Source organism: Onychostruthus taczanowskii, unplaced genomic scaffold, assembly GCF_017590055.1.
Source record: "Onychostruthus taczanowskii isolate IOZ18803 unplaced genomic scaffold, ASM1759005v1 scaffold240, whole genome shotgun sequence".
Taxonomy (NCBI): domain Eukaryota; kingdom Metazoa; phylum Chordata; class Aves; order Passeriformes; family Passeridae; genus Onychostruthus; species Onychostruthus taczanowskii.
The window spans coordinates 10,290-23,888 of NW_024499685.1; the positions used below are offsets into that span (position 1 = coordinate 10,290).

Genomic DNA, 13,599 nt, shown 5'->3' on the forward strand with positions numbered 1-13,599 from the left:
GGTGGGTACGGTACCCGTAGTGTGGAATGGGGTGGTGAGGTGGGCACGGTGCCATTTGCACAGGAACAGGGTGATCGTGGGGGCACGGGAATGGGGTGCCAAGGAGGGCACAGTGCCATTGGTGTGGAATGGGGTGGTGAGGTGGGCAAGGTGCCATTTGCACAGGAACAGGGTGATCATGGGTGGGCACGGTGCCCTTGGTGTGGGAACAGAGTGGTGAGGTGGGCACGGTGCCCTCTGTGTGAGAATGGGGTGGTGAGGTGGGCATGGTGCCCTCAGTGTGGAATGGGGTGGTAAAGGTGGGCACGGTGCCCTTGGTGCAGGAACAGGGTGGTGAGGTGGGCACGGTGCCATTTGCACAGGAACAGGGTGATCCTGGGGGATGGGAATGGGGTGGTAAAGGTGGGCACGGTGCCCTTGGTGCAGGAACAGGGTGGTGAGGTGGGCACGGTGCCCTCAGTGTGAAATGGGGTGGTGAGGTGGGCACGGTGCCATTTGCACAGGAACAGGGTGATCACGGGTGGATAGGAATGGGGTGCCAAGGTGGGCACGGTGCCATTTGCACAGGAACAGGGTGATCGTGGGGGCACGGGAATGGGGTGCCAAGGAGGGCACAGTGCCATTGGTGTGGAATGGAGTGGTAAGGTGGGCACGGTGCCCTCGGTGTGGGAGTGGGGTGGTGAGATGGGCATGGTGCCATCAGTGTGGGAATGGGGCGCCAAGGTGGGCATGGTGCCATTTGCACAGGAACAGGGTGGTGAGGTGGGCACGGTGCCATTTGCACAGGAACAGGGTGATTGTGGGGACACGGGAATGGGGTGCCGAGGTGGGCACAGTGCCCTCAGTGTCGAATGGGGTGGTGAGGTGGGCACAGTGCCCTGGGTGTGGAATGGGGTGCCAAGGTGGGCACGGTGCCCTCAGTGTCGAATGGGGTGGTGAGGTGGGCACAGTGCCCTGGGTCTCAGTGTGAAATGGGGTGGTGAGGTGGGCACGGTGCCATTTGCACAGGAACAGGGTGATCCTGGGGGATGGGAATGGGGTGGTAAAGGTGGGCACGGTGCCCTTGGTGCAGGAACAGGGTGGTGAGGTGGGCACGGTGCCCTCAGTGTGAAATGGGGTGGTGAGGTGGGCACGGTGCCATTTGCACAGGAACAGGGTGATCACGGGTGGATAGGAATGGGGTGCCAAGGTGGGCACGGTGCCATTGGTGTGGAAATAGAGTGATGAGGTGGGCATGGTGCCATTTGCACAGGAACAGGGTGAGCATGGGGGTGTGGGAATGGGGTGCCAAGGTGGGCACGGTGCCCTCGATGTGGAATGGGGCACCAAGGTGGGCACGGTGCCCTCGGTGTGGGAATCGGTGGTGAGGTGGGCACGGTGCCATTTGCACAGGAACAGGGTGATCCTGGGAGCACGGGGAGCCACTCCGGGCCACCAGCTGCCCGTCCCTTTGTCCCCACAGCCGCGGAGCGGGTGCTGCAGAGGCCGCACCGGCTGCAGGACACGGTGCTGGAGCTCGTCCCCCACTTTCCCTTCCTGGAGCAGCTGCAGGCCAGCACGGACGTGCCCACGGACGTGCCCACGGACGTGCCCACGGACGCTGTGCCCGCTCCTGACGTGGAGCCCCTGCTGCTCAGGGAGCCCTCGCTGGGCACAGATTGCCCGCTGCACTCCGAGCCGTCCTCAGACCGCAGCGCGGCACGCGCGAACCCCGCGCCGGACGCAGCGCCGGCAGCACCAACGCCACACCCGGGGCCAGGACGGCCACCAGCCACCTTCCCCAGCGGGGACAAGGACACCGAGGGGTTCCGGGCCGTGCCGAGCCAGGCCCGGCCCCCCGAGCCTGTGGCGGTGGCGGTGCCGGAGCCGATGTTGGCGGCGCCGGCGCAGGACGAGGCGCTGGTGCCAGCGGAGCCGGGAGCTGTGCGGTACCTGCAGCAGCACTGCCAGGACATGCTCAGCAGCGTCCCCGAGGTGTCCCTGCTGCCCCTGGAGGGGGGGGACGTCTCTGGGTTCCGGGTGAGCTGCTGGCAGCGGTGGGAGAACTCACAGAAAAGACTAGGCTGGAAGAGACCTTAAAGGTCATCGGGTCCAGGGGTGCGGGCAGGTGCAGGCAGGTGTGGGGAGATGCAGGCAGGTGTGGGGAGATGCAGGCAGCGGTGCAGGAAGGTGTGGGCAGGTGCAGGAAGATGTGGGCAGGGGTATGGGCAGGTACAGGCAGATGCAGACAGTTGTGGGCAGGCCAGCACGGACGTGCCCACGGACGTGGGCAGGTGCAGGAAGGTGTGGGCAGCAGTATGGGCAGGTGCAGGAAGGTGCAGGCAGCTGTGGGGAGATGCAGGCCACGGTGCAGGAAGGTGTGGTCAGGTGCAGGAAGGTGTGGGCAGGTGCAGGAAGGTGTGGGCAGCAGTATGGGCAGGTGCAGGAAGGTGCAGGCAGCTGTGGGGAGATGCAAGCAGCGGTGCAGGAAGGTGTGGGCAGGCGCAGGAAGGTGTGGGCAGGGGTATGGGCAGGTACAGGCAGATGCAGGCAGCAGTGCAGGGAGGTACAAGCAGGGATGCGGGCAGGGGTCTCTGCTGCACTCCCACCTCCCCGTGCTCACGGCACATCCTGGTGCCAGCGGCCGGCAGCCCCGTGGTGCTGCCCACGCCGCCTGCAGGTGAGCGGGGAGCTGGGCAGGTGCCGGTGCCCGGGTGCTGACCGTTTGCCCATCTGCTGACAGGTGAGTGGGGAGCCGGGCCAGTGCCAGGCCGTGGCGGATTTCCTGCAGAGCCTGCTGGACTCGGTGGCCTCGCACCCCACAACCCTGCGCTTCCCCGGCGTTGCCCGCTTCCTGTGGGACCCGGCTGGGCAGAGCCTCCTCCAGCAGCTGGAGAGCCGCTTCCAGTGCGTCATCCAGCTGGACGGCGAACCCTGGAGCCCTCCAGATGCCCAGGTGCAGCCTCGTGGGGAGGGCTCTGGCAAGTGGGTGCCGTTGTGCTGCTCCCCGCGGTGCCAGAGTGACGCCACCCCTTGATCCCCACGCAGCTGGAGCTGGAGGAGCTGCTGCCCCCAAACACCCACCAGGAGCCCCAGTCACACTCCTGGCACGGGGACCTTCCTGAGGGCAACAACGCCGCTGCTGACGGCGACGGCGACGGTGCTGACGAAGGCTTTCGTTCCAGCGCAGGTGAGGGGCGAGGGCGCGCCACTTTGGTGCCCGCTCTCCGGGTGCTGCGGCGGGGCGAGGGGGCCACGGGTGCCGGTCCTCCGCCAGGACGCGGTGGGGCCTCGTGGCTGACACCCCGCTGCCCCTGCAGAGCTGATCAGGGAGGTGCTGGCGGCGCTGCGCCCGCGCGACGCCGACGACCGCGGCAGCCCCGACCCGCGGCCTGGCGCCGTCCCCGGCGGCGAGCGCGACCCCGGTGGGGAGGGTGCCAGGGAGCTGCTGTCGGACACCTGCACGGAGGAGGAGGAGGAGGTGCAGATGGCCCTGGCCATCCAGTACTCCATGGACCACGCGAGGGACGAGCAGGAGGAGCTGGCGCGCGCCACCGCTCTGTCCCTGCGCTCCTACAGCCGGGAGCAGGAGCAGGAGCAGGCCGAGGAGGCCGCCAGGCTGCTGGCCGCGCTGGAGGCCTCGCTGGAGGAGGCGCTGCTGGCGGCAGACGCGGCGCAGGTGACGGTGTTCGGCTCCTTGGAGCGGGACGCGGCGCAGGCGGCGCAGGAGCTGCGGCGGGCGCTGGCCGGGCGGCTGCGGGAGCAGGAGGTGGCGAGCGAGCGGCTGCGGGCGCTGCCGGCCGCCGGCCGCTGCGCGCTGGCCCTGCTGCGGTGCCGGCACGCCGTGCAGCTCGGCCTGAGCGGTGACACCGCCACGCTGCGCGGCTTCGCCGACTACACGGCCCCTGCCGCCCGAGACCTCGCGTGGCTGCTCCGCCGCCTGCCGCCGCCGCCGGCGCACGCTGCCACCGCGCATTGGGTGCGCTGGGATCCCTCTGGCACCGCTGTCCCCTACGCCCCCGAGGCAGCGGCGCTGCTGGAGCAGGCCTGGTTGCGCCGGGAGCGCCGGCTGGATCTGGTGATGGATGGGCAGCCCTTCACCGTGGATTTGGAGCGCATGGAGGAGTTGGACGTCGGCGGCGCCCGCGCCGTGCCCGTCTGCCGCAGCCGGCCCCCGCTGGACGGCACCTTCTTCCCGCTCGGTGCGCGTGGGTGCCGTGGGGTCCGGCCGTGCCCCTCGCAGCGCCCGCGCTCACCGGGGCTTTGCCCGGCAGGGCCGGAGGTGGCCGGGCTGGAGGAGGAGGTGCGGCTGATGGCGCTGGCCGAGGACTCGGAGGAGTTCGCCGAGGCGGTGCGCCATTTCTGCGGCACCCTGGAGGAGCTGCAGAGCCAGATCAGCGTCGTGCAGGTGGGGCCGGGCGTGGGGGACCCCCAGGTTGTCCCCGTGGCGGAGCGGTGACGCAGCGGTGCCCGGCAGGTGCAGAAGCTGATCCACCCGGTGCTGTACAAGCAGTACCAGCTGAAGAAGGGCAGCGTGAAGCGTGCCTGCGCCGCCGGCACCGCCGTGGAGCGCGTCCTCTTCCACGGCACCACCAAGGCCTCCAGCTGCGAGATCTGCCTGCACGGCTTCAACCGCAGCTTCTGCGGGAAGAACGGTGAGCGCCGGGCAGGTGTGGCGTGACCACGTGGCGCCCTTGGTGTGGGAACGGGGTGCCGTCACCATGGGAGCAGCGTGCCAACGTGGGAACGGTGCCGTCGGCATGGAAACGGGGCACTGAGGGGGGCCGTGGTGTCCGTGTGGGCCTGGGGCTGACAGCTTGGGAGCAGGGCACTGGGTGCCATTGGCATGGAAATGGGGTGCCAAGGTGGGCATGGTGCTCTCGGTGTGGCAATGGGATGGTGAGGTGGGCACGGTGGCATTTGCACAGGAACAGGGTGATCATGGGGACATGGGAATGAGGTGCCAAGGTGGGCACACTGCCCGGTGAGGTGGGCACGGTGGCATGATGGGCACGGTGCCATTTGCACAGGAACAGGGTGATCATGGGGACATGGGAATGAGGTGCCAAGGTGGGCACACTGCCCTCGGTGTGGAATGGGGTGCTGAGATGGGCACGGTGCCATTTGCACAGGAACAGGGTGATCGTGGGTGCAGGGGAATGGAGTGCCAAGGAGGGCCCAATGCCATTAGTGTGGAGTGGGGTGGTGAGGTGGCCAGGGTGCCATTTGCACAGGAATAGGGTGATCATGGGGGTGTGGGAATGGGGTGGTGAGGTGGGCATGGTGCCATTTGCACGGGAACAGGGTGATCACGGGTGGATGGGAATGGGGTGCCAAGGTGGGCACAGTGCCCTGGGTGTGGAATGGGGTGTCAAGGTGGGCACGGTGCCATTTGCACGGGAACAGGCTGATCACAGGTGGATGGGAATGGGGTGCCAAGGTGTGCACGGTGCCCTCGGTGTGGGAATGGGGTGCCAAGGTGGGCACGGTGCCCTTGGTGTGGAATAGGGTGCTGAGGTGGTCATGGTGCCATTTGCACAGGAACAGCGTGATCGTGGGGGCACGGGAATGGGGTGCCAAGGTGGGCACGGTGCCCTCAGTGTAGAATGGGGTGCCAAGGTGGGCACAATGCCATTAGTGTGGAGTGGGGTGGTGAGATGGGCACGGTGGCACGGTGCCCTGGGTGTGGAATGGGGTCCCGACGTGTGCCCGGGGTGCCGATGTGCTCCCGGCGCCGCGGGCACACCCCCCGGCGCCCCAGCTGATGCCCGTCCCCGCAGCCACGCTCTACGGCCGCGGCGTTTACTTCGCGGCGCGCGCGGCGATCTCGGCGCGGGACCGCTACTCCCCGCCCAGCGCCGACGGCGCCAAGTTCATCTTCGTGGCCAAGGTGCTGACCGGGGAGTTCACGGCCGGGCGCCGGGGGCTGCGGGCACCCCCTCTCCGGGACGGCTCCGGGGTGCCCCGGCGCTACCACAGCGTGGTGGATGACCCGCGGCAGCCCGACATCTTCGTCGTCTTCAACGACACCCAGGCGTACCCCCAGTACCTCATCACCTGCCGCAGCCGCCGCGGGGGCCCCCTCTGAGCCCTCGGAGCCCCCCGGCAGTGGCTCTGCTTCGTGGACCCCTCTTTATCCTCCCGGCGTCCCCTGGCACCGGTGCCAAAGCGGGCGTTGCGGTGTCCAGGGGCTCGAGGTGTGCAGGGATGTTCCTGGCCTGCCCAGGAGCTCAGAGTGGGGGGATCCTCACTTGGGGAGGTGCCAGGGCATCCTCGTGCCAGGGCGGGAGGTGGACAGGAGGACTTTGGGTCACCCGTGTGACACCAGTCAGATAAAACTTGGAATAAAACTTCAAATAAAATTTGGGATAAATTGGAGCCTTTCGCGCGGCTGGGATTGAGGGAGGACTGGGAGAGGGGAGGGGAAGTTCCCGTCCCAGCTGGGAGCATTGGAATAGGGGGCCCCCTCTGAGCCCTCGGAGCCCCCCGGCAGTGGCTCTGCTTCGTGGACCCCTCTTTATCCTCCCGGCGTCCCCTGGCACCGGTGCCAAAGCGGGCGTTGCGGTGTCCAGGGGCTCGAGGTGTGCAGGGATGTTCCTGGCCTGCCCAGGAGCTCAGAGTGGGGGGATCCTCACTTGGGGAGGTGCCAGGGCAGGAGGTGGACAGGAGGACTTTGGGTCACCCGTGTGACACCAGTCAGATAAAACTTGGAATAAAACTTCAAATAAAATTTGGGATAAATTGGAGCCTTTCGCGTGGCTGGGATTGAGGGAGGACTGGGAGAGGGGAGGGGAAGTTCCCGTCCCAGCTGGGAGCATTGGAATAGGGAAAATGTCCCAGACCCAACTGGGAGCACTGGGATTGGGATGGATGGGGTCCCAGACCCAACTGGGAGCACTGGGATTGGGATGGATGGGGTCCCAGACCCAACTGGGAGCACTGGGATTGGGATGGATGGGGTCCCAGACCCAACTGGGAGCACTGGGATTGGGATGGACGGGGTCCCAGTCCCGACTGGGAGTACTGGGATTAGGATGGATGGGGTCCCAGACCCAACTGGGAGCACTGGGATTGGGATGGATGGGGTCCCAGACCCAACTGGGATCACTGGGATTGGGATGGATGGGGTCCCAGACCCAACTGGGAGCACTGGGATTGGGATGGATGGGGTCCCAGACCCTTTGGGGGCCGCACACGGAGCGGGTGTGACACCAGCGGCCCCGCGGGCGGGTCCCGGGCAGGGTGCGGTGGCACGGCGCCGGCGTGTGCCAGCCCCGCTGACGTGTGCCAGCGCCGGGCACCGTGCCAGCCGTGCCAGCCCCGCGCACGTGGCGCCAGCCCCGCTCCCCGGGGAGCGCCGGCGGATGGAGGTGAGAGCCCAGAGGGTCGGGGGTGCGGGAGGGGGTCCCGGCAGCACGCCCACCCCCTCTGCAGAGTCCGGTGCCCCCGCGCCCCGCGGGTGCCCCGAGCGAGGAGTGCCCGGCGCTGCCGGTGCCAAGCGTGCCGGACCTTTGTCCCCTGACGCCGAGGGGCCCGCGGGGCCCAGCGCCGCTGAAAAAAGGGCTCTTTGTCCGGCTCTGCCCGGGGGATTCGCTCCCTGCGCCCGTGCCGGCACCGGCACATGACCGCGGCCGCGCCAGCACCGGATCCGGACGGACGGAGCGAGCGGCAGCCCCGGTTCGGCCGCGGCGAGAGCGGGTGGGGGGGGTCTGAGCCTTGGCCCCCTCACGGCAGGTACCACGCTGAGTGTCCGGGAGAGGGTCCCGACCCCGGAGCTGCCGGTGCCACCTTGCTCCGCCCCGGTGTCGGCTCCCGGGGGCTCCTCACGCCTCCCCGGTGCGGGGTCCTCGGTGGTCTCTGCGCCCCGCGGGGAGGGTGCGGTTGTGCTGGGGTTGCCGGGGTCAGTTTGGCACGCCATGGTGGTCGGGGGGCTGTGCCAGGACACAGGATGTGGTGGGGGGCACCGGGGGTCTTGGAAGCCCCCGAGACCCGCCCCCCCAGTGCGTGTGTGTGTGTGTGTGCACAGGTGTGTTCCTGTGCCGTGCACACTGCGGGGCTTGCCTGCAGCCAGCCGGGGCCGGGCACGCCCGTGTCCACCCGTGTCCACCCGTGTCCACCCGTGTCGTGTCCACCCCACCCCGGTGTGCTCACGCACTGGGGGGCTGCGCACACGCCTGTTCTCCGCTCCAGCTTCCCTTTCCGGTACCGGCTCCGGTTCCGAGCACCAGCTCTGGTTCCCAGTGGCTCCAGCTCCTGGTACCAGCTCCTGTTCTTGGTTCCGGCTCCAGCTCCTGTTCCCAGCTCCTGTTCCTGGTACCAGCTCCTGTTCCTGGTACCAGCTCTGGTTCCCAGTAGCTCCTGTTCCTGTTCCCAGCTCCAGCTCCTGTTCCCAGCTCCTGTTCCTGTTCCCAGCTCCAGCTCCTGTTCCCAGCTCCTGTTCCTGTTCCCAGCTCCTGCTCCTGGTACCAGCTCTGGTTCCCAGTAGCTCCTGTTCCTGTTCCCAGCTCCTGCTCCTGTTCCCAGCTCCTGTTGCTGTTCCCAGCTCCTGTTCCTGGTTCCAGCTCCTGTTCCTGTTCCCAGTCCTGCTCCTGGTACCAGCTCTGGTTCCCAGTGGCTCCAGCTCCTGTTCCCAGCTCCTGTTCCTGTTCCCAGCCCCTGTTCCTGTTCCCAGCTCCTGTTCTTGGTTCCAGCTCCTGTTCCCGGTACCAGCTCCAGCTCTCGGTACCAGCTCCGGGACCTGGCAGCAGCTCTGGCTCGCAGCCCCAGCTCTGGATCGAGGCACCGGCTCCCAGCCCCGGTTCCCGGCACTGGTCCCAGTCCCCAATCCCATCTCCCCAGCCGGACTCCCGGCTCCCCAGCCTCCCCAGCCGCCAGACCAGACGTCCTGCCGAGCGCTGGTGGCTGGAGCCGTGCTCTGTTCTCCGGCCAGAAGAGAGGCTGGTGGCCGGCAGGGTGTGAGCGCCGCGCCGGAGCCGTGCCAGAGCCGTGCCAGAGCCGTGCCAGGGCCGTGCCAGGGCCGTGCCAAGGCCGAGCTGGTCCAACCCCTCCGCCACCGCGCTCCCCTGGGCTCTGAATGCGGCACCGCCAGACGCGCCGCTGACGGGCCAGCGGTGTGCCGGTGATGCGGCCGTGCCGGGCCGTGCCGGGCCGTGCAGGGCCCACAATTAGCGCCCAAGCGGGGCGGGCAGAGCCGAGCGGCTGCGGGACTTCCCTGAAAGAACGCGGGGCGGAACCAGCCTGGCTGGGAGCGCTGGGCGGGGTTCACCCTCCCCACACTGGTTGCAGTGGTGAGGGTTAACCCTCTCGATATTTGGTGTACCGGTCACGGCTACCCTCTCCGGACTGGGTGTACTGGGAGCACCGGTCAGTTAACCCGTGTCTGCTCGGCGTACTGGGAGCACTGGTCAGGGTTAACCCTCTCCTCACTGGATGTACTGGGGAGAGTTAATCCTCTCCGGAAGGGGTGTGCAGGGGAGGGTTAACCTTCTCCGTACGCAGTGTACTGGGTGCGCTGGGCACAGTTAACCCGTGCCATGCTGGCTGTACCGGGAGCACTGGCCGGGGTTTGTCCCTCGTTCTGGCTGTACCGGGAGCGCTGGCCGGGGTTGGGCTCTCGTTCTGGCTGTACCGGGAGCGCTGGCCGGGGCTGGGCTCTCGTTCTGGCTGTACCGGGAGCGCTGGCCGGGGCTGGGCTCTCGTTCTGGCTGTACCGGGAGCACTGGCCGGGGTTAATCCTTCCCGCGCCGGGTGCCCGGGGGTGCCTCCCCCGCGGGGTGCGCCGGTTGTGGAGGGTGGGGCGCTGAGATAAGTCGCCCCCCGCTGCCCGCCCCCCGCCCCGCCCCTGCCGCGAAGCCGGAGCCGGAGCCGGTGCCGGTGCGGGCGGAGCCCCCGGGGCCATTTTCCCCCGGAGCCCCCGCGGTACCGGTGCCGCATCCCCTCCGGAGCCCTCCCGGTGCCGGCGCCGTTTCCCCCGCCGGTCATGCCCCCCCGTCGCGTCTTGGCGGACATCGTGGCGCTCGGTGAGACCCCGCGCGTGGGACCCCCCTCGCCCACTCCCCCGTGGAGCCGGNNNGCCCGCCCGCCCCCCGCCGCCGCCCCACTGCCGGGGTGATGCCGGTGGGTCTGGGGGCGCCGGTGATGTCGGTCACGCCGCGGTCCCAGGGCGCCGGGAGGGCCGGGCGCTGTGATGTCGGTGATGCCGGTGGGTCCCGCTGCCGGGCCCGGTGCTGCCGGGCCCGGTGACTTTCCCGGGTTCGGAGCTTCTGCAAATGGCGCCTCGGCCGCGGCAAACGCCCGGTGCTGCCGGCTCCCCGGGGAACGAGCCCGGGCCGGTGTCAGGGCTGCGGCGGAGGTGGGATCGCGGAGGTGTCGGGATGCTGGGGGCAGGATCACGGAGATGCCGGGAGAGCGGAGGCAGCGGGATGGCGGAGGTGCCGGGATGGCGGGGGCGGGATCACGGAGGTGCCGGGATGATGGAGGCGGGATGGCGGAGGTGCCGGGATGGAGGGGGCAGGATCACGGAGGTGCCGGCATCGCAGAGTCATCCCCGCCGCTACCGGCAGCCTCCGTCCCGCTCCCCTGGGCAGCACCGACCCCACGGGCCCCCCGAACCCCGCAGCCGCTCCGAACCCCCCTGAGCGCTGCCCCGCTGCCGGTGCGGTCTCGTCTCCCACGCCACGGCACCGCCACGGGCGAGCTCCCGGTGCCGGACCAGCCACCACCGCTCCCTGCCCATCCCTTGGCCGCGGTGACCCCGTGGGGACCGTGTCACTAGCGACACCGCCCTGCACGGCTCGGCTCGGCTCGGCCCCCGCTTCCCCGGGGCTGTCCCGAGTGGTTCCGGTACCTCCGGGCGCTCCGTGATTCCGCCGTGTGCTGCACCGGGCGCTGCCGGTGCTGAGGTCCCGGTGCCCGGTGTGCCTGGCGCCGCATCTCTACCGCAGGAGCCGGGGTCGGCGGTGCCGGGGGTCCCTGAAACGAGAGGGGGGGCAGTGGCGATGCCGGGGGTCCCTGGTGCCCCGGTGCCGGGGGTCCCTGAACCGAGAGGGAAGGAGGTGGCAGTGCCGGGGGTCTCTGCTGACGCGGTGCCGGGGGTCCCTGAACTGAGAGGGGGGGCAGTAGCGATGCCAGGGGTCCCTGAAGCGAGAGGGAAGGACGTGGTGGTGCCGGGGGTCCCTGGTGCCCGGTGTCGGGGGTCCCTGAACCGAGGGGGGGGGGGGCAGGGGCGATGCCGGGGGTCCCTGGTGCTCGGTACCGGGGGTCCCTAGCGCTCGGTGCCGGGGTCCCTAGCGTACGAAGGCGATGGTCCCGGTGCCGGGGGTCCCTGAAGCGACAAAGAAGGAGGTGGCGATGCCGGGGGTCCCTGGTTCCCGATGCCGGGGGGTCCCTGAAGCGAGAGGGAAGGAGGTGGCGGTGCCGGGGGTCCCTGGCGTACGAAGGCGATGCTCCCGGTGCCGGGGGTCCCTGGCGTACGAAGGCGATGCTCCCGGTACCGGGGGTCCCTAGCGCTCGGTGCCGGGGTCCCTAGCGTACGAAGGCGATGGTCCCGGTGCCGGGGGTCCCTGGCGTACGAAGGCGATGCTCCCGGTACCGGGGGTCCCTAGCGCTCGGTGCCGGGGTCCCTAGCGTACGAAGGCGATGGTCCCGGTGCCGGGGGTCCCTGGCGTACGAAGGCGATGCTCCCGGTACCGGGGGTCCCTAGCGCTCGGTGCCGGGGTCCCTAGCGTACGAAGGCGATGGTCCCGGTGCCGGGGGTCCCTGGCGTACGAAGGCGATGCTCCCGGTACCGGGGGTCCCTAGCGCTCGGTGCCGGGGTCCCTAGCGTACGAAGGCGATGGTCCCGGTGCCGGGGGTCCCTGGCGTACGAAGGCGATGCTCCCGGTACCGGGGGTCCCTAGCGCTCGGTGCCGGGGTCCCTAGCGTACGAAGGCGATGGTCCCGGTGCCGGGGGTCCCTGGCGTACGAAGGCGATGCTCCCGGTACCGGGGGTCCCTAGCGCTCGGTGCCGGGGTCCCTAGCGTACGAAGGCGATGGTCCCGGTGCCGGGGGTCCCTGGCGTACGAAGGCGATGCTCCCGGTACCGGGGGTCCCTAGCGCTCGGTGCCGGGGTCCCTAGCGTACGAAGGCGATGGTCCCGGTGCCGGGGGTCCCTGGCGTACGAAGGCGATGCTCCCGGTACCGGGGGTCCCTAGCGCTCGGTGCCGGGGTCCCTAGCGTACGAAGGCGATGGTCCCGGTGCCGGGGGTCCCTGGCGTACGAAGGCGATGCTCCCGGTACCGGGGGTCCCTAGCGCTCGGTGCCGGGGTCCCTAGCGTACGAAGGCGATGGTCCCGGTGCCGGGGGTCCCTGGCGTACGAAGGCGATGCTCCCGGTACCGGGGGTCCCTAGCGCTCGGTGCCGGGGTCCCTAGCGTACGAAGGCGATGGTCCCGGTGCCGGGGGTCCCTGGCGTACGAAGGCGATGCTCCCGGTACCGGGGGTCCCTAGCGCTCGGTGCCGGGGTCCCTAGCGTACGAAGGCGATGGTCCCGGTGCCGGGGGTCCCTGGCGTACGAAGGCGATGCTCCCGGTACCGGGGGTCCCTAGCGCTCGGTGCCGGGGTCCCTAGCGTACGAAGGCGATGGTCCCGGTGCCGGGGGTCCCTGGCGTACGAAGGCGATGCTCCCGGTACCGGGGGTCCCTGACGCCGTCCCTCTGTCGCAGGAGCCGGGGTCGGCGGCGATGGCGGAGGAGAGCTCGAGCGGCAGCAGCGGCTCGCCCGGCGCCGGGGACACGCTGCCCTGGAACCTGGGCAAGCACCAGCGCTCCCAGCGAGCCAAGGCGGCCGCGGGCAACGGGACGGTGCTGGACCCCGCCGAGAGAGCCGTCATCCGCATCGCAGGTACGGCCCGGGGCACCGGCACGTGCCCGGGGGTCGGGGTGTCACAGGGGAGCCGGGCCGTGACCGGTGGGCGCGGATTGAGCCGCGGTGTGTCCCCCCGCCCCCCCACAGCTCGCCCACGGCCGGGACTCGGTTGCGGGGTGGGGGAGGTTCTTGGGGGCCGCAGTGGGGCCCCCTCCGTGCCCCTCAGGTGGCACCGGGAGCTGTAAAAATCCCTCGGCACCTCTCCTGTGAAAATCAGCTCGTGGCTGCCCCCTATCACCTGCGACCCCAGCCCCACACTGTCCCCTATCACCTGCGACCCCTGTCCCTTATCACCCACCCCTCGCCCTCCTCTGGGCACCCGTGGGTGCCCCACGGACGGGACCAGCAGTATCGGGGTTCGGGCAGTGCCACATCCCCAGCACCGAGTGACCCCATTTGGGGGGCGCGGAGGGCTTCCCTTGCCCCGTGCCCCGTGCCCCGTGCCCCGTGGGGTGCCCTGCCCCACGGTGCCGTGCCCGTGGGTGGGTGCCGTGCCCGTGGGTGCCGTTTCCGTGAGTCGGGGCGGTGTCCGGCGGTTCCTTTAAAGGGCTGGGCGGGGGCACGCCCCGTCCCCAGTCCCGTCCCCTGTCCCGTCCCCTGTCCCGTCCCGTGCCCCTGCCCAGCCGCGGGGTGCGGGGCCGCCGAGCCGCCGGACACGCCGGACACACCGGGCACTCCGGACCCCGGCCCCGGCCCCCGCCCTCGCCCCCCAAATCCG

At 69.8% G+C, this 13,599-nt stretch overlaps 1 protein-coding gene across 1 annotated transcript in view; it reads left to right on the forward strand.

Moving 5' to 3' along the window:
* Window positions 1-6,357, forward strand: part of PARP10 (poly(ADP-ribose) polymerase family member 10) — a 10,049-nt gene extending 3,692 nt beyond the window's left edge. Inside the window, exons 4-10 of the mRNA XM_041406106.1 lie at window positions 1,463-2,019; window positions 2,723-2,935; window positions 3,028-3,169; window positions 3,300-4,181; window positions 4,254-4,387; window positions 4,457-4,634; window positions 5,760-6,357. Of these exons, the coding sequence (XP_041262040.1) occupies window positions 1,463-2,019; window positions 2,723-2,935; window positions 3,028-3,169; window positions 3,300-4,181; window positions 4,254-4,387; window positions 4,457-4,634; window positions 5,760-6,067 (2,414 nt within the window). The 3' untranslated portion in view covers window positions 6,068-6,357. The remainder of the gene's footprint in view (window positions 1-1,462; window positions 2,020-2,722; window positions 2,936-3,027; window positions 3,170-3,299; window positions 4,182-4,253; window positions 4,388-4,456; window positions 4,635-5,759) is intronic.
* The last annotated feature ends 7,242 nt before the right edge of the window (window positions 6,358-13,599 follow it).